This window comes from Panonychus citri, unplaced genomic scaffold, assembly GCF_014898815.1.
Source record: "Panonychus citri isolate SS breed McGregor unplaced genomic scaffold, ASM1489881v1 Contig00111, whole genome shotgun sequence".
NCBI classification, from domain to species: Eukaryota; Metazoa; Arthropoda; class Arachnida; order Trombidiformes; family Tetranychidae; genus Panonychus; species Panonychus citri.
In genome coordinates, this window is record NW_026515516.1 from 57,241 (window position 1) to 84,809 (window position 27,569).

Consider the following 27,569-nt stretch of genomic DNA (forward strand, 5'->3'; position numbering starts at 1 on the left):
ACACCATGATTATCACTGAATTCTGATAATTGGTTAGATCTTGTTACGAAAAGTAATATATATCGAATGAAGAAAAAAAAACTTGCCAAAGAAAACTCCGAATCTTATACACCTAATATCACGTTAGAATCATTAGTTTATGGAAAGAGCATTTTTCCTCAGTGTTCATGGAATTGATAGGAATTGAAACTTTACGTGTGCATTATGATTATTTATGAATGTCTAATCATTTCGACAAGAATCTCAATGGAAACAAAAATTTACTAGTTCTAACCAATGATCTTATTTCCTTATCCTTTAGAGCTGTGAAGTTTATGCTGGAAGATAAAAGTAATCAAAGGATGATAGTCTATCTCTTTTGGTCTTGCTTATCATCCACTTTGGCATTACTTTCAAAAGAAACTGGAATCATGATTCTACCGATTTGTACTCTCTATTATATCTTCAAATTGTCCCAATCAGGGTCACTGATCATAACTCGGAAAGGGTGAGTATCCATCGTAACGATTTATTGTCATCACAAGATTAGAAAATGTCTTTCAACTGGTCAACTTCAATAATTCATTTCCATGTTGATAACAACTCAACTTTTACTAGATAAATTGGATTCATAAATCATTACCATGAATCATTTCATGATATTGTAAAAAGAAAAGACTATCAATTTTCAGAACAACAATTTCAGCCAATTTCAGTTTATCACCATGAACATCAAAATAGCAAAGAGAAAGCAATTGATTATCATTTGTTGATCATAGAAGTTGAAAAAAAAAGTCAATCATATTGATGATACTAAACATGAGAATGTTAATCAGATGCTGATGTAAATTCATTGACCGAAATTGTTATCAAATATTCAACCGATCCACCGATTCAACTTAAAGTTCATTATCGTGACTCCACAATAACTTTCACTGGAAATTATCATCCAATAAGTTCACGAATATTAATTTACTAGGTAACGGTAAATAAATCATTTTGATACATTCGTTTTCATATTGTTTTCTCATTCACTTCCACTATAACTGATTAACAAATTTTTCTGTTTACATGGAAATTGAAAAATGAATGAAAATGAGGTGAGCTGAAATGTATTGAGAAAGCATAAAGAAAAATTAGAAATTAATATCCATAAGTATTAATAAATCTTGTATCAACATGATACTTTGTATTTATCACGAATCCTGAGAAAGAGCTGAAATTGGTTGATAATAAAGTTCAGTTGAGAAAAAAAAAATATAATATATACACCAAGGTATTCATAATGATGAAGGGGAAGTCGAATCATATTTTACTCTCATTTTAATCATAATTATTTACTATGTAAATACTGAATTGAGGGGGAATATAAACTAATTTCAAATATTAATTCGCATGATGAAGGTTATTAATGATGATAATTATTATGTCAAAGGAGTTGTAATAAATGTCAGGGAGGCTGAATTGATCATGATAGAATACAGAATATATATTGAGAATTTTTTTTCTCTCCTTCTTTTGTTTTGTAAAATCACTTTCACTTTCTGTATCTCTCTATGTCTATGATTAATCTTTACGAAAAGGGATTAGAATTGATTAATCACCATGGATTAACTTGGTCAAGCTGAAGGGAAAATAATTTCCACTTGTTAATCCAACTTATTGTTAACTTGATTATCTTAGTAGATTGAAATTTAAATTGAATCAGAAATTGGAAATTCAATAGCCATCAAAAGCATATTAATAAGGCTTGATTGATTTTCTTCCTGTTCATCATCATTATGTACAAAACTCTCATTGTTCATATTCATTTAAATTCATTCAGGAAGTGTAACAATAGGTAATTCATTTCCTTATGAACTTTTGTTCAGTTTGCTGAAAATGGTAGGAAAATATTACTCGTAAACTTTAATCTAAATTAGAAAGTTTGAAAGATAATTAAAAATGGAAAATTAATCCATTTCAATCATCCAATTGGTCAAATTAATCTGTTCAATGGTCATTCTAATAGTCTCAGTGATTGTCCAGTCTAAACAAAAGTAAAAGGTACAATTGAAATATTTCAATCAATCTTGAAGCAGATTATAAGTTAATCAGCTGTAACTTTCCCAGGAATTCATTTTGATTGAGTTAATATAAATGCTATGGTGACTTAATATGAGATAATGAGATTATGATTTATGATGAAAAAAGCAACATAATAATAATAAACAAGCATTAATATTTACACCAAGGTAGAAAAAATTACAAGACAATAATGATGAAAAAGTTCAGTTGAGTTGAATATTTGTCAGGGTGTCGAAGTAAAAAAAAAATAATCATGAGGAAAAAAAATTCATTCAACTGAATATAAAGACTGAACTGAGTTGAAATCAGTTTTTGTTTATTTTTTCCCATGAACAAAAAAAACTGCAAATTAAATTGCGGTAAATTGATGATAATCAAGTAAATGATGATTATGATGATGATGCAGAAAAAAATGAAACCTCAGTGTGTAAATTGCATTAACGGTGATAAAAAAAACCTCACCTTGCAATTGAATTTGCAAAAATATCCCTTACCTTTGCAATTGAGATTAGTTTTCACAATGGTGACAATATTTTACCTTTTTTTTGTCTTGATAATACTTTGGATGAATAAAAAAAACTTACTTAGGGATTTTCATGGTGAAATTTGCATTAATCTGAATGTATTAGGACAGTTTATTTGCAAATATATTGTATAACTTTGCAGAAAAATGGATCCGTTCATTTGTATTGGGCAAACATTATTCACAATCTTTATGGTGGATAAGTGATATTTATATTCACTGGGAGGGTAAATGGAGAGAGAATTTGAATTCTGAAAATCCTCAGGAATGATAATATTTTCCTATCCATAGATTAACCATTACAGATTGTTTTTACTAATGCATACTCTTCAGAAAATGTAATACCCTCTACCACTCTAATACACACCTTCAGGATATGAATGTATTCATGATAACTCTCAATTCATATGAATATTTGTCTAGATTTGTGTCAATTTTGTTCATATGGCTGCTTGTTGCTGGCTTGGAGATGCATTTGTTACATTAAAGTTCAGGGGATAACATGAGGAAAATTTTTATTTCTGTTCTATTTTAAACTTTTTCTTTCACTTTATTTTCAAGACCATCACGATCAACAATCACCTCACCTTCAGTAATGATTCAGGTGATCTATGAAAAAGATATACAAGGAAATACTATTTTCTTGCTGATCAAATATATAAATGATTATTTATTCATTTGGAACCATAGACAATGTTTGGTGTATATAAATAAGTGAATGCAAACATTGTTTCAAAAGTTTTCCTCAATTTTCCCATGGATCATGATGATGGTTCAATGATTCAATCAGTGAATCCTTTTGAAAATTTTGAGAGACTGAAAAAAACAAAAGGTCCTTTCAAAACCTACTCCCAATGAAGGAGGAAATTTATTTACTCCTCTTGAATATTTTATCATCATTCTAATTCATTATCCCTTTATTTTCTCCATCATCATGATGATCATGTTTTATGAAACTTTTCATTGTGAGTTAATTGAGATTCAGTTCTGTTCATTGTTTCCATGGTATGGGAACCTTTTTCCTCTTCTTATTGTTTCTCAGTACATTCAAAACTTTTTTTATCCCTCTGTCTCGATTTTGTTGATTAAGCTTTCAGCTGGTTTATTATAATAATACAGGGCATTTCACCAAGCTTCCTACAAGTTTTTCTTATTAAACTTTTTTGTTTTTGAGTGTTCAGACTCGAGTTATGGTAGTTTAGGCCATACTCCATTGTCATATTAAATATCAAGGTCATTCCGGTCATTTTGTTAGGATACAGTTTCAAGGTCATTTGATGATCACAGTCGATTCAAATTTAAAAAACCAATATGAACCTAAATCATAAAGATTTCTCGACTTTCAAACTCTCAATGTCCCTTAAACCTAAACCGACCTAACCTAAACCTTCCTATTACTCATTTTCAATTGCCAACTCAGTTTACAAAATCTTGCAGAGTCGCAAAATGAATACTCAACAAGAGTCAGGTTGTCTTTTTACTCCATGAATATGCAATATAAATGTTTATTTACTACTTGCTTACAACCGTCAGGAACATATCCCAATCAATTGGCATCTAACCTAAACCTTCCTATCCTTCCTAACCTTTTTTAATTTAAATCAATTGTGATCATCAAATGACCTTGAAACTGTATCCTAACAAAATGACCGGAAAGACCTTGATATTTTAATATGACAATGGAGTATGGCCTAAACTACCATAACTCGAGGCTGGTGTCTAAACACTCAAAAACAAAAAAGTTATTCAAGAAAAAATTGTTGGAAACTTGGTGAAATGCCCTGTATATAAGCCAACTTAGAGTCTAAATTGTTACCATTTAATTGAAAAAAGTCTTCAATGAGTTAATCCAATTAACTATTTAAGAGGGTTAAAGGTTAATTTATTGCAATTAAACTGTTTCATGTAAGAAGATAAATCTAAATAAACATGGTGATGATGATGAAAAGTCATCAGGATCAAGTGAAAGTAGGATGATGATGGGTTGATGTTAATTCATTGATTGGAAATTGAAAGTGACCTTTAATTAGTCGCTTCTTTTTGCAATTTCCTTAATTTGAATCTCTTTTCAAAGTAAATCTTTCAAACAATCAACTAAATTATTCATTGATTTTATCTAACATGATTTTATATCATCACAATTAACCAGACACAATGAAAGTGTACAATCTGATTCCATTTAATCATCACAATCTAAACTCTTGCAGTGACAAGTAATCTGATCCATTAAATATTGGATTCAATGATTATCATTATCATCAATTAATTTAGATGTATGATAATTAATGATAATTGCTCGATATTTACATTTAATTAATTGGTAAACATCTTAATGTGGTTCAAAGTAAAAAGGATTGGATCAACAAATCAAATAATCGAGGAGAAGGTAATTTAGTTACCTAACAATTTAATTCAAGAAACTTATCTTGATTTTCAGGGCTAATCATCATCAATATAATCACCACCATGATGATGATGATGATGATAAACTAAAAGGATTCAGAAAGTTCAGTGTCTTCCATCAAGTGATAACTTGAAACTCAAGATGAAATTAAACCAATGGAGGGAAAATTTTTTTCCAACCGAAAACAAATCAGTTAATCTTTCCAACCCACCATGCATTTCCAATGAAGGTGGTTACTTTTCATCTTTCTTCATCATTATCATCATCATCATCTCTTTTTCTAATCATCAATATATTTTGATAGAGAGAGAGTTACCTTTATCGTCTCTCTCTCTCAATCATCATGGATTAGATTTGTAACTTGAAGAGATACTTTAAGACTTTATTCTTGGAGATAAAGTTCTGGAACTGAACTGAAGCATTATCATGATGATTTTCATCAGGAACCATTTACTTTTCTCTTCCATGGGATTTACTGAGTTTCTCCTCCTACTCTTTCACTCTTTATTTCTTGATGATGATTCTGATTCTGATGATGTTCCATGTTCCATTCTGATCACATTCTCATAAGCACATATAAGCATTAAGAACACTAATTTAATTCGCTCTCTTCTCTTTCCAAGATGATGAAAAAAAGAGAGATTTTCAATGAAAGAAAGAAAAAAGAAAGAGAAAAAGTAAAAGGTTCGAAATTAATAGTTTGATCGTTATCTCTTCTATTTTTCGAGAGAGAGAGAGAGAGAGAGAGAGAGAGAGAGAGAACGATTCTAAATCTTCAATATCAACAATTTAGTCAACTGAATGTTCGGGGTAAAGTTTTGATAAACAATCAAAAGATTAATCCAAATCTTTATTCATCATGACATTTCAAATGAATCGTTATGATCACTGAATTAACTATTAACTTGATCATCAGAATCGTAGTGATCATCATTATCTTTCATCGTAATGATTATCATCCTCATCATCAGAAGTGTTATCATCATTATCCTTTTATAAAAGTAAGTATTATCACCTGATGATCAGAATGTACCAAAGTCAACAGCATTTTAATGAAACCAAAAGGCAATTAAGTTAATTGTGATTAATTTTCATCTACAAAGCTACAATTAACTCTTGGTTGACTATCTACATTGATTAAATGATTTTTCAACCAACACATTATCAATCAACAATCTGAAAGTTTAATCAAGCAAAGTGTTGATTAGATAATCAACTTGTAATCAGATTCACAATTTTAATCATCTTAAGACAATCAATGTTTTTCTAATGAAAAATCAATGAAAAAGAGTTCTGATTAAGGACAAGAATTATAATCTATTCCCATGATAATATCGCACTTTTACTTTATGATGTACGAAGATTCAAATAAAACATAAGAATAAAAGTTGACTGAAGTTTGAAAGTAGAAAATATTCCTTCTGGAGAGCATCTTGTTAGCATTTCGAACAAAAAAAAGTTCAAAGGCTGGTCTTGAATTCTGAAGGAGATAAATATGTATGATAAACAGCTTGACACTTCGAACATCATGACTTTGTCTCATATTATTCGGATTCCATGTAAATGTTTCCCATGTTTCTCTGAATTAACATGATTTTGCTTTTCCAAAAACAATGGAAACACCAAAGATCTTTGTCATTACCATGATCAACTGAATAACTACAACAAAGTCCAGAATTTTCAATAACCTCAACTTATTTTTGCATATGAATAATTTTCTCACCTTTGACCCTTTTCTTTTTCTTGTTGATGACTAAACATTAAAGCTCATGTAGCTCAGAAGCTGAACTTTTTTTCACACTTTTTTTTGTTCCTTTGAAAAAAACAGAATCAACTTGTCCTATTGTAATCAACCTGATGGAAATTTATCTTCATCAATTTATTACACTGAAAGTAAATCAAATTATTCATCTTCCTCATCATCATCGCGATCATCATCTCCAACACCATCAACATCATCCTCATCATCATCAACCTCCTCCACATCATCATCATCATCATCTTTCAATCCCTGGTTATATGGACCAATATTAATACCTACGATCATGGTAAATATTTTGAAAACTTTTTTTCCCTGAAAATTGATACCTTTTCATACTCAATCTAATGGTAACTCATCATCATCATTTATCCTCAGCCTCCTCCTCCTCCTAACATGATGAAGATAATGATTTCAGCATTGAAACATTTTCCTTGTCACAATTTCCATCCACTCTCTCAATCTTTTCCCACCCTCCACAAAAATTATCAACACATGTAAATAGATTTCATGTTATTACATTTAATATCCACTCGAAATTTATGATATTGCAACTTTTTTTGCTCCTTCTAGAATACAGATTAATATATATACTTTTCGTATTATTATTACATGTATTAGCTTTTTTTCATACTCAGTCATTTCTTTTGTCATGATGATGGAGTTTTTTTTTGCATTCCCTGTCACCATGTTAACCCTGTATGTTTGTTAGCTTATTGTCACCCAAATATCAATCTCATCTGAACAATATTATCATCAGCATGACAATATATTGATTGAGCTTTTGGTGTCATTATTGAATCATCAATCAAACTCATAACCTTCTCCTACGAGTCTTCTGGTCAAGAATAATTTTCACAAATTCGAGAGAATGAACTTTTTTTTCCCTTCCTTTCAAATAAATAGAGAGAAAATGAAAGAAAATATTGTTTAATTTTCTTCTAATCTGGAACTTAGCTAACTCATGAACACCATGATTCCAAAGATAAACATGGAAACTTTGATAATAAGAAAAAGATTATCAACAAAGTTTAATCATTTTCGAATTTTATTTTATTTTCATTCTTTTTTAATCTTTTTCTCTTCTTTTTCATTCTCTTCGAATTTCTTTAGACTTTAGCCTTACTTTGGTTTCGAATCTCAATGTTACATGGAACTCTACCAATTTTTTCTCGGCAAGATAATCCCGCTTCTTTTTCAAATTCCATGTTAACAAGGCAAGTTTATCACAGAATTAGGAAACTAATTGAGATCAAATTGGATAAAAAATTAACTTTTTTCTTTTCGAATTTTGTTTTGAAAATTTTTTTCTCTCTTCAATCCAACCACAAATAGATTCTTGACTTATTCTTACCTTTGTGCTTTCAACTTTCGTCTACTTTTGTGTCCATCACGTTTATCTTATGATTGGCAATTGGGAAGTATACCTTTGGTCAACGATCTAATTGACGGGCGAAACTTGGAGACACTGGTCACTTTCATCTCCACCATTGGAATCATTATTATAAGCGGAAAATTTATTCTAACCCAATCTTGTTCTTGGTTTAGACCAAAGGTTAACCCGGAAGTAAAATCAATTCTTATTTTTGATAAAACATTTTCACAAAATACTAGAAAATCATATATGAAAAATTCATCCTCATCAACCACATGTAATTGCATGGTGATGGAGTTTACATCAAGCCCAACACCGAGTCCACCACCAACACCATCACCACCTTCACTGACCAATGTAAATAGCAATCAATTAATACAAACCAATAGATCTGATCATCATGAAGTTATTTTCATGGGCTTATGCTTCATGATATTACCTTATCTTCCCGCCTCGAACCTTTTGGTGACCGTTGGTTTTGTTGTCGCTGAACGTATATTATATTTACCAAGGTAAGAGAAAAAACAAAATAAATCAGTTCGCAACAATTTAAAGTGAAAATTTTAACAACAACCCAAATCATTATCAACCTCACCAGTTTGCTTGTTAAAAAACTTGTAATGTATTAATAGTTTCACAAGTTATCATGAAGATACATCATCATCTTCATGCTGATCATCACTTTAAGAGTGGTCAATAGTTTCATGGTAACATGAATGACTAGAGAGAGAGAGAGAGAGCCGTTCGATACAAAAAAATTGTCTATATTTGTTTCCAATACTTTTCACTTATCATGATGATAACCAATTATTATTTCACTCCCACTTGAAGCATATCGAGCATTATTTAACACGCAACAAGATTTTTTCAAGAATATCGGTAATATTATTGAAAATTACATATTATCGTTTAGAGGGTGGGAGATACAGTTTATCAAGAGGTGGGAGGAGGTTTTCTCATGAAAAATATTCCCCCATCATCATCATGTAATTTGATGATAACCATTTGACTCATGCATGATAAGAGATGTGCAACATGCAATATGATTAACTTACTTCATGAAGGTAGATGAACATCAGTTTAAAATGCAGGATGAGAGAGAAAGAGAGAAAAAGCGTAAAAGAGAGAGAGAGAGAGAGAGAGAGAGAGAGAGAAAGAGAGACTGAGTAAAGTGAGAAAAAAATGGCAAATTCGAAATTCAAAATTTGAGAAAAAATAATGAATTACAGTTTAACATGGAAAATAAAATGTCAGGGTGAATCAAAGTGACCTTTCCCTCTTATGGTCAGTTGATTTTCAACAGACATTAAAAAGTTTTATGTTTAAAGAGTCAATGGTCACTCGAAAAATAGTTAATAGTTTTTAAATAAACTCGATGCTGGACTCGAGTGAGTTAATTAACTTTCACCGGTTAGATGGTGAAAATAACGGAACCAATTCAAGTGGAAGATTAAACAATGTAACATGAATGAATCTCCGTTATCTGAATTTAGATTTTTTCCCTTACATTCTGAACCTTTCTGAATCTGCTCGATTTTTTTGCGAATTTTATCTTGTCAACTATTCTAAAATATTAATAGCTTATGAATCGTTCTCAAATCAATCCCTTGACATTCAAATTAACTGCAATTAAGGTGAAAATCCAACTGGAACCTCGATGTATTTGTGTGTAAATTATTTTCTCCTTGCATGATTAAAGTAATTTACATTTACCATTGAATAATATCATTACCATTATCATCATCATCTCCATCATGACAGTCATCATGAAATTTACTGAATTAACTGATAGTTAACAATATAAACCAGTAATCACCAATTTGATCACTAATTTCAGATTACGATTAGCAATTAACTTATAACCACGAAGATAGTAAAATTATCATTATTGTAATTACTTTAAATTGACTTTAATTATTGTATGTAAATCCAGATTAGTAGGGAGATAAAAAAAAAATAACCAATGTAAAAGTTTTAATTGTAATTGTAATTGTGTTTTTGATTAAATCAAACAATTACTAATTGATGCTCATGATGATCATCATTATTATTGTCAACCAGTTTGATTTGCTTTCAAATGATTGACTTTTGCTGTAACAATGTTTCAATAATTAATTGCTAGTTAATTGTTTGCTAATGATAACAAACGGTTTCTCTAATCAGCTGATAATTTATTCAGTGATTAAACATGATACAAATTGAAGTAATCAATTGATTATTCTCATGATAATATGATTAACTTGGAAACTGTAGTGAGACATCAATCATACAGATTGAGATTTAATCGTGTAACTGATTAACTGAAAATTCATTGAAAATGGTTAACAATTATTCACATTCTTCATTTACTAAGTAAGAAACTAATCAAATTTTTTTCTCTTTCAATTCTTCCAATTCAATCAACCACACCATGGATCTAGTGTCGGATTTAGCTTGCTAATCATAGCGGGATATGATCTGATTAAACAACAGATTCAAACTAGATCAAGATTTAATCAGGTTAATCTATCAAAGTGGCTTACAATTGCTTTCCATAGTGTCCTAATTGCTTTCATGGTGAAAACAATTTCTCAAAATTGTCTATGGCAAAATCGAGCCTCACTTTTCACGTAAGAATACATTTCAGATTTGACCCTTTTGACCTCTAATATTCATGACCCTTGACCATTACACAGAGCTGGACTATTGGCTGCCCCTGAGAATGCAAAAATGCATTACAATTATGCAAACTTACAGAAAGACATAGGAAACAACGAGGCTGCAGTTTATCATTATCGTGAAGCATTAAGGTGAGTTTCATCATGGAAATTGAATAACAACTGAATTCAACAAATGAACATTTCGAAAATTTAATTTCACTCCAATTTCTTATTGTAATTTTATCAATTGGAAATAGACTATGGCCAACCCATGAGAGCTCTTGGAACAATTTAGCTACCCTGTTACCTGATCCGGAAGAAGCTGAATATCACTTAATCCAAGCTCTTAAAATTAATCCATACCATCCAAAAGCTCATTTTAATCTCGCATGTATATACAGGTAAGAATGAAACTTGTGGTCATCAGAATAATAATAATCATCATGATATTAGAAACAATCAATCTCAAGGTTTCATTAGAAATGTTAATAAATAATCATCAGTTAATCAGCTGATGCGAAAGCAGAAAATTCAATAATAAGAATAGACTATTAATGATATACAATATTTATCCAATAAAAGAAGCAAAAAATAATAATATCAACATCAATTACTATCATCATCATATCTCATCAACATTATCATCACATAATATATAAGATACAAATGATAATCATCATTGATACAGTTTATCATCATCATCATCATCATCATCCAAGTGTATTAACAGTAAATCAGATTTATCTTGAGGATAAGTTTGAGTGTAAATCAGATTAAACAATCAACGGGTGTAAATCATAACAATTGCTAAATTAAATGATATTAATAAGAAAGATAAGATAATAGATTTTATATTTTTTCTGCTCACGAGTATTTCTCATCCTCATCATTATCCCTCATCCTATTTTATCAACAATAAAAATAGAAATACATTTATACAGATTAACAGGAAAATAGATCAGAAATAAATAAGACCAATGATGAAAATAATAACTCAATGGATAAGCTAATTAATAATCAATAACAAAAGGCTCAGGAGATAATTACTGATTCAATTACTGTTAATAGACAATTAAGATGATGATGCGTGATAATCAATTGATTTAATTATCATATAATTCAATCTTATAACTGGAAACTGGGTCAAGATTGAGAGAGAGAATATCTTTACATCGAGTTGATAGAGTTCAATTGTAATCAGAAACTGAGAGAATTCAAATTAACATGAAAGTTATCATGAAACTCTGGATCATAAATCATCAACAATCATTAACCGGAAATAATTAATTTCCATATTATGTTAATTTATCAAATTTTTTGATTCGAATTTTTTTCTTTCTCATTTTTTTTTCTTCTCTTGTCTTCCTCGGCGTTACCTTTACATTATCCAACACACACTATTAATATATTAATACCATGTAACAGTAAAAAAGGTTTAACCAGTCAGGCGATTAATTTACTTCAACGAAGCATTGAATTGGATTCCAATTTTCCTGAACCTTATTCATCGTTGGCAACAATTTACGCTGAGAAGGGTTTACATGGGTACGCTCAATCGTTACATGAAAAATCACTCAAACTTTTATCCTTAGCGAATCAATTTGAATATTAATAAATAAAAAAAAATATTAACAGAGAAAAAAGTAAAATAAAATAAAAACTTTACCTCTTTTCATATTGAGAAACAAAATGAACAATATCACCTCACATTCAATTATTTATGAAACAATTGTCACGAAGAGATTTCGATTAACCAGTAATCAGGCTTGTGGAGGTGACGATCATGCAATTATCTTTTGAATTGGATCATAAGCTGCCATCTATTAACATTATTGGAGATCTGGTTCGTTCAGAGTCTGAGTGTTTTAATTGTGATGAAATTTTTTGGTTTCCACTTGGAATGAGAGTAGTTGATTTAAAATGAATATGAAAACAAAACAAATTAACAAAAGATCAACTTTTGACTATAAAAGGTTAAGGAACAATAATAAATTTCTAAAAACAATTAAATGCAAAGTATTTTACAACAATTTGAATTGTACATGACAGGTAAATGGTCAAAGAATTTGTGGTTAAAAAAGTATATAAAAAAATAGAGTGATTTGAATAAAGATAATTGATTTGTGTGTTTGTAGTTATCATTTGGAGAAATTTCCGTTTCCAGACTAGGATTTGAAAGCAATAAGAGTATCGGGATTTGGAGCTTGTTTACTCTCTTTTCGTGTTATTTTCATCCTTGACCATTCGAGATGCTTTTGAATGAACAATTTATACAGATGAGATGCTGGAGCTTCAACAACCAGATGAGCCAAAAGAGCTGCAAATGAGCTTAACGTAAAATTGACAATGAATTCACATAACTGTTAATAAAGAAAGAAAAAGAAAAAATCAATTTATATTCAATCAATTGAATAATAAAATACTAATTACCATAGTATAATGACCAAAAGCAAGTCTTTCACGGAGATATGCATATCTCCACCATAGAATTGGAAAGTGTAACAAATAAATCATGAAACTTAATTTTGCCAGTGGGACAAATCCTTTCCAGGAAAGAAAAGTATTGATCATACCTGTAATTGAAAAAGATTGAAAAATTGGATAAATCATCATGAAACTTTGAAATTTTAATATTCTCATCATTTTATGAGCTCTTACCTCCATTATCAGTGACACAAGCAAATATAATCCAGGCGATACAAATTGACCAACAGGTTCGATGGAAAGTTGCATAGAAACCGGCTGATAGCGGTGTCCACTCATTTCCGATATTCCAAGTGTAAGTATAAAATAAAATGGTAACAAGACCAGAGATTGAGAGTATCCAACAGGTCAAGCAAATGGAAAATGGAATGACCATATTCCTCTTATAATAAATAAGAAATCCAGCAATAAGACCTACACAATATGGACCAAGATGAATGTAGGTTGGAGTATAAATTGAAAGGGCAGCGCCATCGGTAATCACTTCGGACGGTGAATTGTAAATAACAGTTGGAGCAGCTGATTGGAAATAAGTGAATGAAAAAACGGTAATCATGGAGATGAAAATCAATCCATAGGGTAACCATAAGGCTTTGGATCCATACCTATGAATAAAGATTAAGAAAGCAGAAATTGAAATTGATCAAAATATGTTAAATGTTGCTATTGATTGGTCAACTTACTTGTAGAATACAATTAATGATAAAATGCAAACAAGATACAATTGCATATCAGCAGCAATATACCAAGTATGAAGCATACAGATTTTAGCCTCAGGAAACCAATTGTTGATGAAGAAAACTGTACCCCACCAGTAATTGTTACACTTATCAAGTTGATAATCAAAATATTCGGACCATAATGGACCAGAGCCGATGGCAGGTATTAAAAATAGAAGAGCCAAAGTAAACCAAACGGAAGGAGAGAAACGGATAAAACGGTTCAGAATCATTTCGAGAACATTGATACGACCTGATCGGTGTAATGATCCAAGGGTAGTGTAGATTGCGAGTAAAGCACCGATACAGAAAAAGGTATCAACTAGAACCCAACCATTGAGAATAAATTGAAATAGAAAACTTTCAACAGCGAAAATGTAACTACGAGCAAAAGCGAAAGTTTCCTTAATTGGTATCAGGTAAGTGTGAGTATAGACAATCCAAGACATGGAGATAACTCGTATTCCATTGATGGCATCAAGAGAACCCTTTCTGGTTCGAGTGTCAAGTAGCATTGATAAATTTCGAGGGATCGAAAAGGAAATCAGAAATGAATAGAATAATTGATCAGAGCGTACAGCTGAAAATGATCGAATTTTAACTTTTTCTACTGAATCGGATAGTTCAATAGTTCTTGAGCTAATAATATCAAACATGGTTCCAAGTAAAGTAAAGAAAGAAAGACATCCAAAAACCGTTAAAATGATTATCTGAAGTCCATCGAATTGAAAATTTCTCTCAACCTCACAATGAGAAACATTCGCATGCATGTGTACATCTTTCAAAGCTACAAAAAGGGAAGATAAAGACTTAAAATTAGCGAGAATTATTCAATAAAATCGAAATCGAAAACTCTTACAATAATCGATAATCTGTTCAAGATCATCTTTTGAGCACGAAGAGGGCATACAAATACCAACTCGACCAACACGCTCGTAACAAACATGAATAAGGTTTGAAATATCTTCGAGAAACTGTAATGGACAAAAGAGAAAAATAAATATTCAATGTTATAATAATAATACTTTCGATTGTTACAACTTACCGTTCCCTCGATTGGTGTGTTTGTGAAATTGAAAATTCGTGTCTGTAGATTTAAATGTTTGGGCCTGGGAGGTAGAAAGACGTTATATTGAACCATACAATATTGCCCACGAATTTGTTTCATCTCATTTGGTTTATAAGCTGAATTCATTTTATCTACTCCACCAACAGAATTGAAAACTAATGGAATGTGAAGTCCAATACACTGGTCAAAGGATCCAAAGTCAGTTATGGTTCCGTCCATCAGTCCAGCTGAAAATGGCCGACCAGTAGCATCCATCACTATACAAGTACATAGACACAGACATAATGACAGAATTAAATAGATGTAAAAGTGAAAAGAGACCAATAAAATGAACATTAGTGAACATACTCTTGAATACCCATGATTTTTGCTGTTTCATTGCACTTAGAAGTTGATAAAGTGTTGATAGACAAGGAGAGCTCAAGGTAAGATGAGGAAGAATATCAATCGCTTCTCCAAGTATTGACTTTTCAAGAGAATCCACAATTGAACCAAATACTTTATGAAAAGCGAGCCAGGTAATTTTTTCCTTCTCAGAATCGGTAATTGCAAAAGACGATCCAGAATCAATTTTATCACCACCATCATAATCAATACTGTCAATCTTTTTATGTTGACTCTTTAACTTTGAAAATTTAATCTCATTGATAACAGCAGCAATGGTTGACTTGATAAACTCTTTACCAGAATTAAATGTTTCCTCTACTTGAGTAGATTCCTCTGAATTGGAATTAAAATCACCATCATCATTATCCTCAGAAGAAGATGAGAAAGGTAATACAATCAGAAAGCCAGTAAAAAGGAGGGAAAACCAAAACAATGAAGGTTTATACATGAAGATTGAGAGTAAAACAGTTCTCACCAAAAACCAGAGATGTTGTTGATTCTGTTGAAGAAAATTATTTAAACAAAACAATCAGCAAACAATTAACTAGAAACAGTTAACAAAATTACAATGGAAAATGAAAAAGAAAATTAAAATCAACACTTACAAAGGTTAAGTCAAGGAGAGAGAGAGACAAAAGGTAAACTCAAAGGTGAAAATTGGAAAAAGGGTTAAAGGTAAACGTGAGTGAGGAAGAAAAGAAACCAAATGAAACAATCATCACATTCTCCACTAACCTTTATACTTTTCTCTTAATCATCTAAATGGTGATAAAAAATAAGAAATAAAATTGTCATCATCAGCTGACAGAAAAATGTGACAAAAAAAAAGAGAAGAGCAGAAAAACCCAAAGAGAAATTTAAAAGCGGCAAAAGAAAAAAAATTAAAATTTTTTTCGAATTTTGTCTTACCAGTGGCGCCTCATTTTGTTCTTTTTCCAAACTAAACGTTTGATTTTTATTCTGACAAAAAATGTCAAGAATAACAAGTGAAGGAGAGTTTCCAATCGGAAAAAAAGATCTGAATACTGAAAAAAACTGAAAAGAAAAACTTGTTGGAAACATGGTGAAATGCCCTGTAGAAAAGTTTCCCGTTTTTCCATTACAAATATAAAGTAAACTTGGTCTAATATTTTATTCGGAAATTTCCGAGTTGATGATAATATTGAATTTGAATTTTCTATTGTTCATGTTAGTATCTGATTGTTTCATGATGTCTATGGACTTAAATCACATGATAGACAAATATCTGGATTAGTTTGCTTTAGAAGAGGCTGATTATTGATTCGAAGAATCTGTGAATGGATTAGAAAAAAGCGCGGTAAAATGAGTCGAAAAGAAGAAAATATTCGAAAAATGCGCCAAAAAGTTTTCTCTTCTACTCACAAATAGAAGAGAATTTTTTTTGCTTTCGAAAAATAATTTTTCTCTTCTGGAGTTAATTCGGTTTACTCAGTCTCTCTTTTACTTATCTTCTCTCTCTCTCTCTCTCTTTTTCATCTTCTCTTCTCTTCGAGTTTTCGTTTACTTTTGATCATCTCAGTCGATATTTACTGTTAACCAGTGGTGAACCTAAAAAAGAATCATCATCATCTTCATCTTTCTCTCCTTTCTCTCCTTTCTCTCCAGAAGCTTCATCTTTAGCTTCCATCTTCCTAATGTGATTTCATTTCTCTCTCGTTCTCTCTCGTTTTCTCTCTCACTCCTTCTCTCTAATTGCTGTTATATCATAAATTGTACAGAAAAACAGAAACAATTGTTGATTGTGTTCCTTTTTTTTTCTTCTTATTCTTTAATCTTGTGATTTGTTCTCTTTCTCTGTTAATTTTGTTCTTCTGTTGATTTTCATCAGTCTTTTCTTTTTTTTTCTATTCTTCACCCGGATTATTCATCTCTCGTTTGATATTCTATTTGTCTAAATTTTTCTTATCTGTTAGATGTGAAGAGACAAATCAATGTGCCTAAAAGTTACCCACAGACCCATCCGATATGATGATGATGATAACAATTGTGTCAATGTTGATGCCGATCTCGTTGATGATTGTTCACTGTTCATTGTGTTGTCTATCATTATTATCTTTAACTCTGCTCATGATACCCTCAGGCTTTGCTCACGATTGGCAAGCCTACAACAGTGGATATCAAGGTGACCAACCATATAATTACGATGAAGGGTAAGTTATCTAATCTTTTGATACCTTTCTCCCTCTCTATCAGTGATTACCTTCAATAAATGACAATCAATTACCTAACAATCATCACCATTAATCAAAAAAACGATCATTAGTTCAATAACCAATAAGTTACATTTCTTATACACATCAACTACAATTCAATTCTGCTCACTGATTGATTAATATATTCAAATATTTGTCTCCTCATATTCCATTGTAATGTTTTCATTTTCTCAATCTGTTCCTCTTCCAATATGATAACTATGATGATAAATTCTGTAAAATTTTGTTCTAAATTTTGTTTATTTTTCTCCCCTAAATTTTAGACGTGATATCGGCTTAAATATAACCCAAATATTGGATTCATTTTTCTCAAGTGGTTATGATAAAAGAGTACGACCCAATTATGGTGGTCCACCAGTTAAAGTTGGTGTTACCATGCACATATTAACAATTAGCTCAGTATCGGAAGTTCAAATGGATTTTACAACTGATTTTTATTTTCGTCAAATTTGGAAAGATCCTCGACTTTCCTTCAAAGCAAGACCAGGTATCTCACAGATACCGGTTGGTGCTGAAGTAGCCGATAAAATTTGGGTACCGGACACTTTTTTTGCTAATGAAAAACAAGCCTATTTCCACGAGGCCACAACCAAAAATACCTTCTTACGGATAAGTCATGATGGTCAAGTGTTTCGGAGTATCAGGTAAAAGAAAATTATTATTTATATTATTTTTTTTATGCTCCCTCTTAATCCTCTTAATCCCCTGAATGACCACTTTCTTTCTTAATCTGCAAACAAGAATAGAATAACTTATTTTATCCCACTTTTCTCTCTCTCTCTCTTTCCAAATTATCCAATAGGTTAACGGTAACTGCAAGTTGTCCAATGAATTTACAATATTTTCCAATGGACAGACAAAAATGTAACATTGAAATTGAGAGTTGTAAGTGAATTTCAATTATCTTTCCCAATGATTAACTTAATTACCTTTACTGATCACCAATTAACTGTACTTGTTTGCTATTTATCTTCTCATTTGTAGATGGATATTCAATGACGGACATTATTTACAATTGGGTTGATGAAAATGCTGTTAGAATTGATAGTAATCTAATGCTTCCTCAATTTTCAATTGCCAGTAAACGTCAAAGCTGGAAATATGTACATTTAAGTACAGGTAAGTGGACCAATTAAAACAAATTACTGACCATCATTTGCCTATTTTCAATACTCGATAACCTTCAGTGTAAACATTAATCACTTACTCAATCCATTGGATTATATAAAAAAAGTCAACATCTATTAGACCAACAAGTTCAATTTAAAATCCCTTAATCAACGATAATTACAATTACTCTACAAACTATTTGAACAACTTGTTTCTCCCTCAATTCATTAAAAAAACAAACATCACACCTTTCAACTCAATTAATTGAGATTCAAGTTTAATTAATCACTATACTAATTTGATCAATAGAGTTATATAAGATGTGTTGTTTGATTTCAACAAATATCTTCCATTGATTATCTCAATTGAATTTTAATATTTTTCTTTTCTTTTCAATTCTTCTATTCTTAGGAAACTATTCTCGTCTCATGTGTGAGATCCAGTTGATTCGTAGTATGGGCTATTATATGATACAAATCTATGTTCCAGCAAGTTTAATTGTGATCATCAGTTGGGTATCATTTTGGCTTCACCGTAACGCAACTCCAGCTCGTGTCCATTTGGGTGTAATAACCGTTTTAACCATGACCACCTTAATGTCAAGCACAAACTCCCAGTTACCAAAAATATCTTATGTTAAAAGTATCGACGTTTTCCTTGGGACTTGTTTCGTTATGGTTTTTGCCGCTTTACTTGAATATGCGGCTGTTGGTTATATTGGTAAACGTATATCTATGAGAAAGAATCGTTTCCAACAATTAGCCAAAGCGGCTGAAGAGAAAAGACGTAAATTGGTTGAAGCGGCAGCCGCTGCTGCTGCAGCAGCGGCGGGATGTACCACTGCAGCTGAAGCAATTCATCACTCATCGGGTGACCAATCAATCAGTTTGAGTGGCGCTGGTGGTCATCATACAAATAATTTCAATGTTACTAACGCTAATACAACAACCACAACCACAACCAATAATAATAATACGAGTAATAATATTAGTAATAATAATAGTGTGAATATAAATAACAATAACAATAATAACATGTTAACATCAACAAATGCCCCTACAACAGTATCCATTGTACCTTCATCAGTGACCGGAACTGTTGGTGTTGGTGCTTCAACATCAACTGCCTCATCATTTCAACATTTACAACAACAACAACAACAACAACAGCAACTATTACTACATCATCATCATCATCAACAAACAGGACAAAATCCTGTTGATTCAGCCTTGCATGGAAGTAGCCTAATTAGTAACAGTGTTTGTAGTGCAAGTGCCAATGTGGGTGTTAATAGTGTACCGAAACACCAACAACACCAACACCAACAACACCAACAACAACATTCTCATCAACATCATCGTTCACAATTTCAACATCAACAATCAATTGGAACCTTAACAAGTGTCTCTAATTTAGGTGGTGGACTAAGTGTACCTTCAGGTCTAGTTACTTACGATTCGGGTGGTTTAGTTAGTGGAGGTAGTGGGAGCCTCATGATGAATAATCCAGGTGAACTAATCAATTGTGGTGGACATGGAGGGTCAATGGGATCAATGCCATTGGGATGTTCAAGGGATGATCAAGATGAAACATTAATAACCCATGTTGGTCACTATGCTACTCTGAGACGACCCTTATTAGAAAGAGGTGGCTCTGTGGGATCAACGTGTAGAGCATTGGCCAGTGGTCAACAACAAGGAGGAGGAGGTAATGTTGGTGGTGGAATGGGAGCATCACAAGGTGTACCAGCCTCAAGTCAGAAACAATTTTTAACTCATCGACCTCAGGTAAGCTCGAAAAACAATTTAAATATTTTTTTAAACACATTATTCATTCATTTATATTTACACAATCGTTTGTTTGTATTTGCTTAAGAAAAAAACTCCAATATTATCTAATGTTTGCTCCCATTCGGTGAAAAAATGATACATTTCTTTTCATCTTAGTGAAGAAAATTGATCAGGATTTTATCAATTATCAAGCATTTTGCTCTTCAAATTCAATTCTTAGCTTGTTTGCTCAATAATTGTTTGAGTTTTTCTCTATTCTTGTAAAGTTTTCACAATTCACATAAAAATTGATCTAAAAAAAGAAGAAACAAAAAAGAAATAAAGAAAACCAGGAAACAATAGAATATCTATCATGAACTTGAAAGATTATTTTCCAATTTCAAGAAGAATAAGAAAAATAATTCTTGGAAAATAGTAAATATCTTTAAGATTTTTCTTTTCATTTTTTTTCTCCTCTCTTTTTTTCTATGATAACTTTTCATTCAATGTTCATATTTTTCTCTCTCTCTCACCATGAACATCATGTTCCAATTGGTTATTTTCATTTTCTATCGATAGTCAATTGAGTGAATGTATTGTAAGGTTTCACTTAAACAACATCAATTGGAAAATATTATTTCAATTTGTTTACCTGTAAAAGTCAAATGTTAATCATAAACGGACTCGATATTATTTCATATTACATTTATATTGTTTATTTTATCATTTCAAGTTTGTTGTCTTTTTTCGAGAACCAAACAAAAAATTTGAACTGTTCAGTAAGACGATAAAATTGCAATATATTTAGGTAAAGCCCCGAAACCTATTGAAATGCAAACAATTATCTCCGATAATCATTTGCAATTAAAAGATGTAACTTTTACTGATTCTCTCTCTTTTTTTAAATTCTTTTCAATTGATTTACTACCAATTTGATTTGAATCTCCAGGTTAATACTTGTATATAGAAATGAAGTATTGAGTATGAGATAGAGAGAGAGAAAGGCAGAGTGAGAAAGTGAGAGTGGGAATCTCAGGGAGGTAAAACATAAGCTTACTACCTTAAACTTGACAACAATTGATAAATTAAGAGAGAAAGAGAGAGAAAGATACAGATTAAGTTGGTGTATTGATCATGGTGGAAATGTTAATACTCATGATGAAGAATTGGAAAAAATTATTTCATGATTATCGTAAAGTAAAATCGTCTTGTATCAATGAAAATTCTGAAACTGTTCACTATCAAAGTCAGTGTTAATCATCCATCTATTCTGTTTCCGTTTTCGTCTTTTTCCTGTTCATCTTCATCTTAATTTCAACTTTCTCACAATCAGTCTTCAATAAGGTTTCAATTTAAAGTACAAAGAATAACCCATCCAACCAAATCTTTCCGGTTGATAGACAAAAAAATAACCTACAAAACTACACTTTGTTACCTTGACAACCTTTTTTTTCTCAATTTCTATCTCCCTTGCTATCATCCTTTACCCTGCAACAAAACCCACCGTTTCTAACAATCATGTTAATGAACAAGAACATAACCAATGAAACACCATGTAGTGTCTTAAGTACAACAGTTGATCTTTATCAAGGAATCAGGAAGAAATGATTTTCAATCTCTTTGTAAATTCTTGATGAAAACTTTGCTCATTCTCCTGAGTTTATATTAATACATTTTAAACATGAGAAGGAAAAACAATTGGTCATCACAAAAATATCATTACTTTCAGATTTTTTTCTTCTTCTCATCTTCCTCATATAAATTATCTATCATTTATCTGACATTCTCATGAATTTTCAATCTCTGTCAGATTTCATTTGAAACTTATCACAAGTAATCACAAGTATCTTTCATGCCCATGACTGAGTTTGTCATCTAATGAACAGAAAAAGATGACCATCAAAGGGAAGATGGAGAGAAAAAATCTAAAATTCCAATAAATTACTACAAATTTTTCTTCGTCTTCAGAGATGAGAAAAATTTGAGTCAAATGAATCCATCAAATTATTACCATGATATCAACTTTATTTCTTCCAAGGGAGCGAAAATTCTGGTTTATCCTCAACCATCTTACCTTTCAATAAAATGTTACCTTACGAAATGCATTTGAGAAAATAAATTCAACTCGAGTCCACCCTGAAAGTGTTCAGAATATTGCAAAGTAGGAATCGTAACGTAATCACTGTAAATTGTATTACAGATTTACTGAAATATCCAGTCTCATGCTCTTTTTTCACCAGTTTCCTTTCCACTTTTCATCGAATTTAATATAGAAATAGATTGAGGAAGAGATAGAAAGAATAACTCCTCTTCATCAATTTCTATCAAGCTCATCATCTTCTCAACCCAGTTCACATAAACACACACACATACACTCCCAACACTCATCACCAATGGACTACATCAATCAAATAAACCATCGTGCAAGGATGTTGATGTTTTATTGAAATTCCTCAAATAACCTTATCCAACTACCTTTTTTCGCCAGTTTTAACCTCATTCATATCATCAACCTTCATCATCCTTCCAACACACCATCAAAATCATCTTTCTCTCAATCTTATTCTGTTTTTGATCCAATTTTATCTTCAATCTTTTTTCTGATGTCATCTTTTCTTTGCTCCATTTTCTTACCTTCTTCAACCCATTCACAATTGCATATCGATAAAATTTCATGTATGAATTTATATCAAACTCTCTCTCTCTCTCCGTCTCACACTCACATTCATACCTTTGGTGATTTCCCATCTTTATGATTTAATTCAATTTCGCCAATAGTGTTGATAGAATTTTCCTGAACAAATTTTTCAACTTATCAAACAACCTAATCATTTGTTTTATATTATGTTCATCATGATAATAATACATTGAAAATTTATCTTTATTCAAAATTTTCTCCTCTTCTATTGTATTTTTATCGATAATATCACAGAATTTATATCAGTTCCTCCACTTACTATTGTTTTCCTCCTTTCCAATAAATAATATTATCTTGCTTAGTATTAGATTTCACTCTTCATTATATAGTAAAATTTCACCATGGTAACTTTATTTTACTTATTAATGTTCACTCATTTTCTTATTCATTGTTTTATTTACCGTTTATAGTGAAAAGTATTGAAAGAATATTTCTTTTTATATATTACAATAAACTTAATCATTTAATCAAATTAAAATCATTAGATGATTTATCATCTTTTCCATTCGCTACAGTAATTTTAATAATTGATATTTATTGAGCATGGAAATGAATCGATTTTATTGAATTTGTTGGAACTATGAATTTGCTATCATGAAATTCAGTTGAGTAAAATTATATTGTCACAGATTTTGAATGTTTCTCATTGTGAATGAATTTTTTATCTCATATTTCTCTCTCTCTCTCTCTCTATTTATTTATTGTCTGTTTACATATAAATAGTATCAGTTTTGTCAGGATTCGACATCATCAGAATTTCATCATGATTTACATACATTATTATCATGATAATGGTGATCATTTTGATGATATCGTCATTATTTCCTCTCTCCCCATTTCTAAGACGAAACATTTTATCCTTTTCGATCGTCTCCCGCTTCTCTCTTTTTTGAATATAATCTCAATTCTCAGTCCATTAGCTATTGAATTGATTTGTTACCATTCCCATTGACTGACAGCATCATTTATTCCTGTGAATAGTTTTATAATGAAGAAACTATTAGAAGGAGGCGTAAAAAGGAGAGAGAGAGAGAGAGAGATTATAATGATGACGCTTGTATGAGAGGCATAAAAGATGAGATAAAGGATAAGATGAAGAGTAGAGGTAGGAAGTAAATAGAATCTGTGAAAAAAACATATTTGTAACTATTTGTGTCAAATTGCTCAGAATACATTATTATCTTCCATTGATCATTTTTTCTTGTTTCGAATCTCTCACTTTTTTTCTGAAACAGAAAAAAAACTATCCAGAATCACCTCATCTTGTACCTTCATCTGCATCATATTTCTCAATTTATCACGTCTAAATCATCTTTTGTCTTGTGACGATAATAATAATAGTAATGGAAGAACTCATAATAATCCAAATGGTGATTACTATTCATAAGAAGAATCAAAATTCTCATGTTTATCATGGAAGATGCAGTAAAAACATAAGAATAAGTAGATGAATTGGTGAGAATTTTTCATCTCTCCTTCCAATCCATCAGAGTGATGATCATATGAGACATTTTTCTCCATATTTCTCATGATTCTGTATTAATATAAGCTCTTAGTTTTGGAAATCCATCGATTCTCATAATCTTTATCTTTATTGTTCTTATTTAATTGAAGTTCTAATGAAAGATGGAAGATATTTACGAAAAGAAATTCATATTTAATCCTAGAAAATGACAGTATAAAACGTGAACGATGATACAAATGCGAACGATAAATTTTGTAATATTATTATAACAATTTAATCCATTCATAATTATAACAACAGTCTTGATTTTCAGAGGAAATTTTCATGTTTCTAGTAATAAACTGCAAGTTTATTTATGCAAAGGGTTATCATTAAGCTCATCCAATTAAAAGGTTTATATCTCCCTTTTTATCATGAATTATTACCGCTTTATATTCATTTGAATTCAGATTCTCACAGATTTTGAGTCTTTTGTTGAAAATAAATAACTATCATGAAGCTTGAAACAAAAAAAAAGATAACAAAGTTTTCTGTTAATATTTTCATTAATTAAAATACTCATTATCTAAATAGTGATTACAAACTCACAGTTAATTCACTTCTTACCTTAAATATCAATAGTTTATCATTGAACTTGAAAATTTCACTATCTCATTTTGTTAATAATTAGATACTCAGTTTGTTTGGTTTTCATTTGAATTTATTTAATCAACATTATCAACTAATCATTTTTTTACTATTATAATACAATAAATGTATTATTAACCATCATGATGGACACTGATTACAATACCTTAATTTGTTTTATTAAACACTAGGAGAAATAGAAACTAATTATCTATTTAAATTATACATTGTATTGTATTCATTTCGTAAACCCAGGTCTGAACATTAATTCGAAGTCAGATTGATATCTTTTTGATGATCTTTTGCTTTAAATCAAATCAAAGAATTGACATGATTTAATTTAAGTACTTAATTGGGCCGTTTTTTTATAAAATCAAATGAATTTTGTTTTTCTCTGGCAGTGTTGTTCAGACGATAAAAGACTATTTCAGTTTTTTTTTCTCAAAATAAGTTGAGAATGAAATGAGTTTTTATGGATAAAATCAGCAATTGCTCTTGGTGAGTCTCTTGATTCACCATTATCATAATTTGTAATCATTGTTTTTTTTGGTTTTGATATGTCTATTTACTGTTGGACAGATTTAATTGAAGTCAACAGGAATCATAAATGATCTTAGATGATCAGAATTCCCAAAATCGCATCATGTTCATCAACATCCTAATACAAACAAACAATGAAAATGTTTTGCTTGTTTTTCCATCTCTTCTCCCTTGTTGTTGATTCTTGTTTTTTTCCTTTATTTTCCACAACCATTTTGCTAAAGCAAAAAAAGGCGGGATTCAACAAACAGAATTTATCATTGGTATCATCATCATCTTGTTCTTGGTCATCATCATGTTCATTCTTTCTCAGATCATTCTTATTTTTTTTTGTGATCATTTCAAAATATTTACTATCAGAATCTGCACTTTATCTCTTTCTCTCTCATTTTTCTTTCTTGCTGTTGGTCACTTCAATTTCATCCTCAATCCTCTGGCTTAACATTTTTTCATGATAATTCCAAGATAGTTATAGCCTGAGAAAGACTAAAAAAGTTTAGCTTATTTAGAGATCTGAAAAGCTCCGATTTTGTACTCGAAAATCATTGAAAAAAATAATATAAAAATATCATCAAACTGTTAGTGACACTTTGATAAATGCTGATTGTCCATTTAGTCAGAGTATAAAAAAAAGTAAAGACAAACCATTAACATCCTAATCATTTCAGCTTGACCATTGAAACAAACAAATGAACTCTCTGAATATTATCAAGCCTTTAATAGTATATAAGTAGTTTTTGTTCAAACAGAAAGATGATCATCTTCAATGTATTAATATTTTATTATCTAACTATTATCAATCCCAATATCATTACCATTATTATACTGTCACCATAATCATTAACATTAGTTTATCCTTAATGATTATCATACGAAATATACCTTAGACTAAAGTTATTTATCTTGTTTCACAACTCGTGGTCATTTATAACGGTCAAGTAAAGATAATATCTCGAACCAAGTTATATATAAAACTGCATTAGTTATTATTAATAATACATAACCAATTTTTTTTGCTTTCATCAGAAATTGTAGTAATAATAACACAAATTCAATGCTTAATCTTTATGATGTAATCAGCTGATTACGATAATTATTATCATCAAGAAAATAAACCCCACCCAAGTGTAATATTATTATTTTCAATATGCCAATCAACAAGTTCTCAATAATCTCTCTCATCAAGTTGATTCTCATATCTACCTTTTGATGAAATTAATCATATCATTGGTTTAATGATCATGATTTTCTTTTCCTTCATCATTTTTCTTCCTCTTTCATGATTCCCTAACCTACTACTACAATTTTCAGTAGCAAAAACCGTTTGTTATTGATGATAAATCACTTGGATAGTAAAGCAAAAAAAAAATAGGTAACACCAGTTTCCAACGATTCAGGAAATGGATTTTCGAAGTATAAAATTGTTTGTTGACTTAATTTTTCCATTCTCTTTGGTTGATTCAGTTTCCCCTGAAATTGTTTAAACTCAGTTATTATTGATGCTTTTTTTTATCGTATTCAGAACAATAAAAAAGATTTTCATTTCTCACAATGATAATGATAATCATTGAATTCAACGGTACTGATGATGAAGCTCAGAGATTTTAAACTTGCAACAATAGGAAGTAAATTGAATTGAAAAAAACCTTCGTTAATTGCTATTGAGTTTACTTTTGGAAGAAGGAAATTACAAGTTAAATTGCTAATTGCGAATGTAATTA

At 30.6% G+C, this 27,569-nt stretch overlaps 3 protein-coding genes across 10 annotated transcripts in view; 2 read left to right on the plus strand and 1 right to left on the minus strand.

Moving 5' to 3' along the window:
* LOC128389859 (protein O-mannosyl-transferase TMTC1-like) overlaps positions 1–12,430 on the plus strand; it is a gene marked incomplete at its 5' end in the record, with an annotated part of 69,381 nt that extends 56,951 nt beyond the window's left edge. Inside the window, 8 exons of the mRNA XM_053349500.1 lie at positions 302–487; positions 6,802–7,021; positions 7,846–7,949; positions 8,068–8,619; positions 10,528–10,716; positions 10,783–10,896; positions 11,004–11,147; positions 12,172–12,430. Coding sequence (XP_053205475.1) covers positions 302–487; positions 6,802–7,021; positions 7,846–7,949; positions 8,068–8,619; positions 10,528–10,716; positions 10,783–10,896; positions 11,004–11,147; positions 12,172–12,358 — 1,696 coding nt within the window. The remainder of the gene's footprint in view (positions 1–301; positions 488–6,801; positions 7,022–7,845; positions 7,950–8,067; positions 8,620–10,527; positions 10,717–10,782; positions 10,897–11,003; positions 11,148–12,171) is intronic.
* Positions 12,431–12,594: 164 nt separating this feature from the next.
* Positions 12,595–16,175, minus strand: LOC128389934 (nose resistant to fluoxetine protein 6-like). Of its 2 annotated transcripts, XM_053349590.1 has the most exons (8): positions 16,011–16,175; positions 15,367–15,904; positions 14,995–15,275; positions 14,809–14,923; positions 13,914–14,736; positions 13,405–13,835; positions 13,177–13,319; positions 12,595–13,106 (listed from the first exon to the last, which is right to left on the minus strand). In XM_053349590.1, exons 2-8 carry the CDS (start codon positions 15,851–15,853, stop codon positions 12,912–12,914), a joined length of 2,475 nt encoding a protein of 824 aa, XP_053205565.1. In that variant the 5' UTR covers positions 15,854–15,904; positions 16,011–16,175; the 3' UTR covers positions 12,595–12,911. The 2 variants fall into 2 exon arrangements, with proteins under 2 accessions (XP_053205565.1, XP_053205566.1); XM_053349591.1 differs by lacking the exon at positions 16,011–16,175 and having other exon boundaries at positions 15,367–16,002.
* A 705-nt stretch (positions 16,176–16,880) lies between these two features.
* Positions 16,881–27,569, plus strand: part of LOC128389935 (gamma-aminobutyric acid receptor subunit alpha-4-like) — a 42,007-nt gene continuing 31,318 nt past the window's right edge. For 2 of the 7 annotated variants that reach the window (XM_053349592.1, XM_053349593.1), the window contains exons 1-5: positions 16,881–17,576; positions 17,903–18,283; positions 18,442–18,524; positions 18,624–18,758; positions 19,161–20,536. In XM_053349592.1, the coding sequence (XP_053205567.1) occupies positions 17,392–17,576; positions 17,903–18,283; positions 18,442–18,524; positions 18,624–18,758; positions 19,161–20,536 (2,160 nt within the window). In that variant the 5' untranslated portion in view covers positions 16,881–17,391. Of the gene's footprint in view, positions 17,577–17,902; positions 18,284–18,441; positions 18,525–18,623; positions 18,759–19,160; positions 20,537–20,624; positions 20,876–21,097; positions 21,186–22,328; positions 23,429–27,569 lie in introns of those variants that run through there. The other 5 variants (XM_053349596.1, XM_053349598.1, XM_053349595.1 and 2 more) reach the window with 4 other exon arrangements.

Coding starts and splice junctions, on each gene's coding strand:
- LOC128389934 (XM_053349590.1), bottom strand. CDS start 15,853: ATGTATAAACCTTCATTGTTTTGGTTTTCCCTCCTTTTTACTGGCTTT. Junction 15,276..15,366: donor AAAATCATGGGTATTCAAGA/GTATGTTCACTA, acceptor GTACTTGTATAG/TGATGGATGCTACTGGTCGG. Junction 14,924..14,994: donor ACACACCAATCGAGGGAACG/GTAAGTTGTAAC, acceptor TGTCCATTACAG/TTTCTCGAAGATATTTCAAA.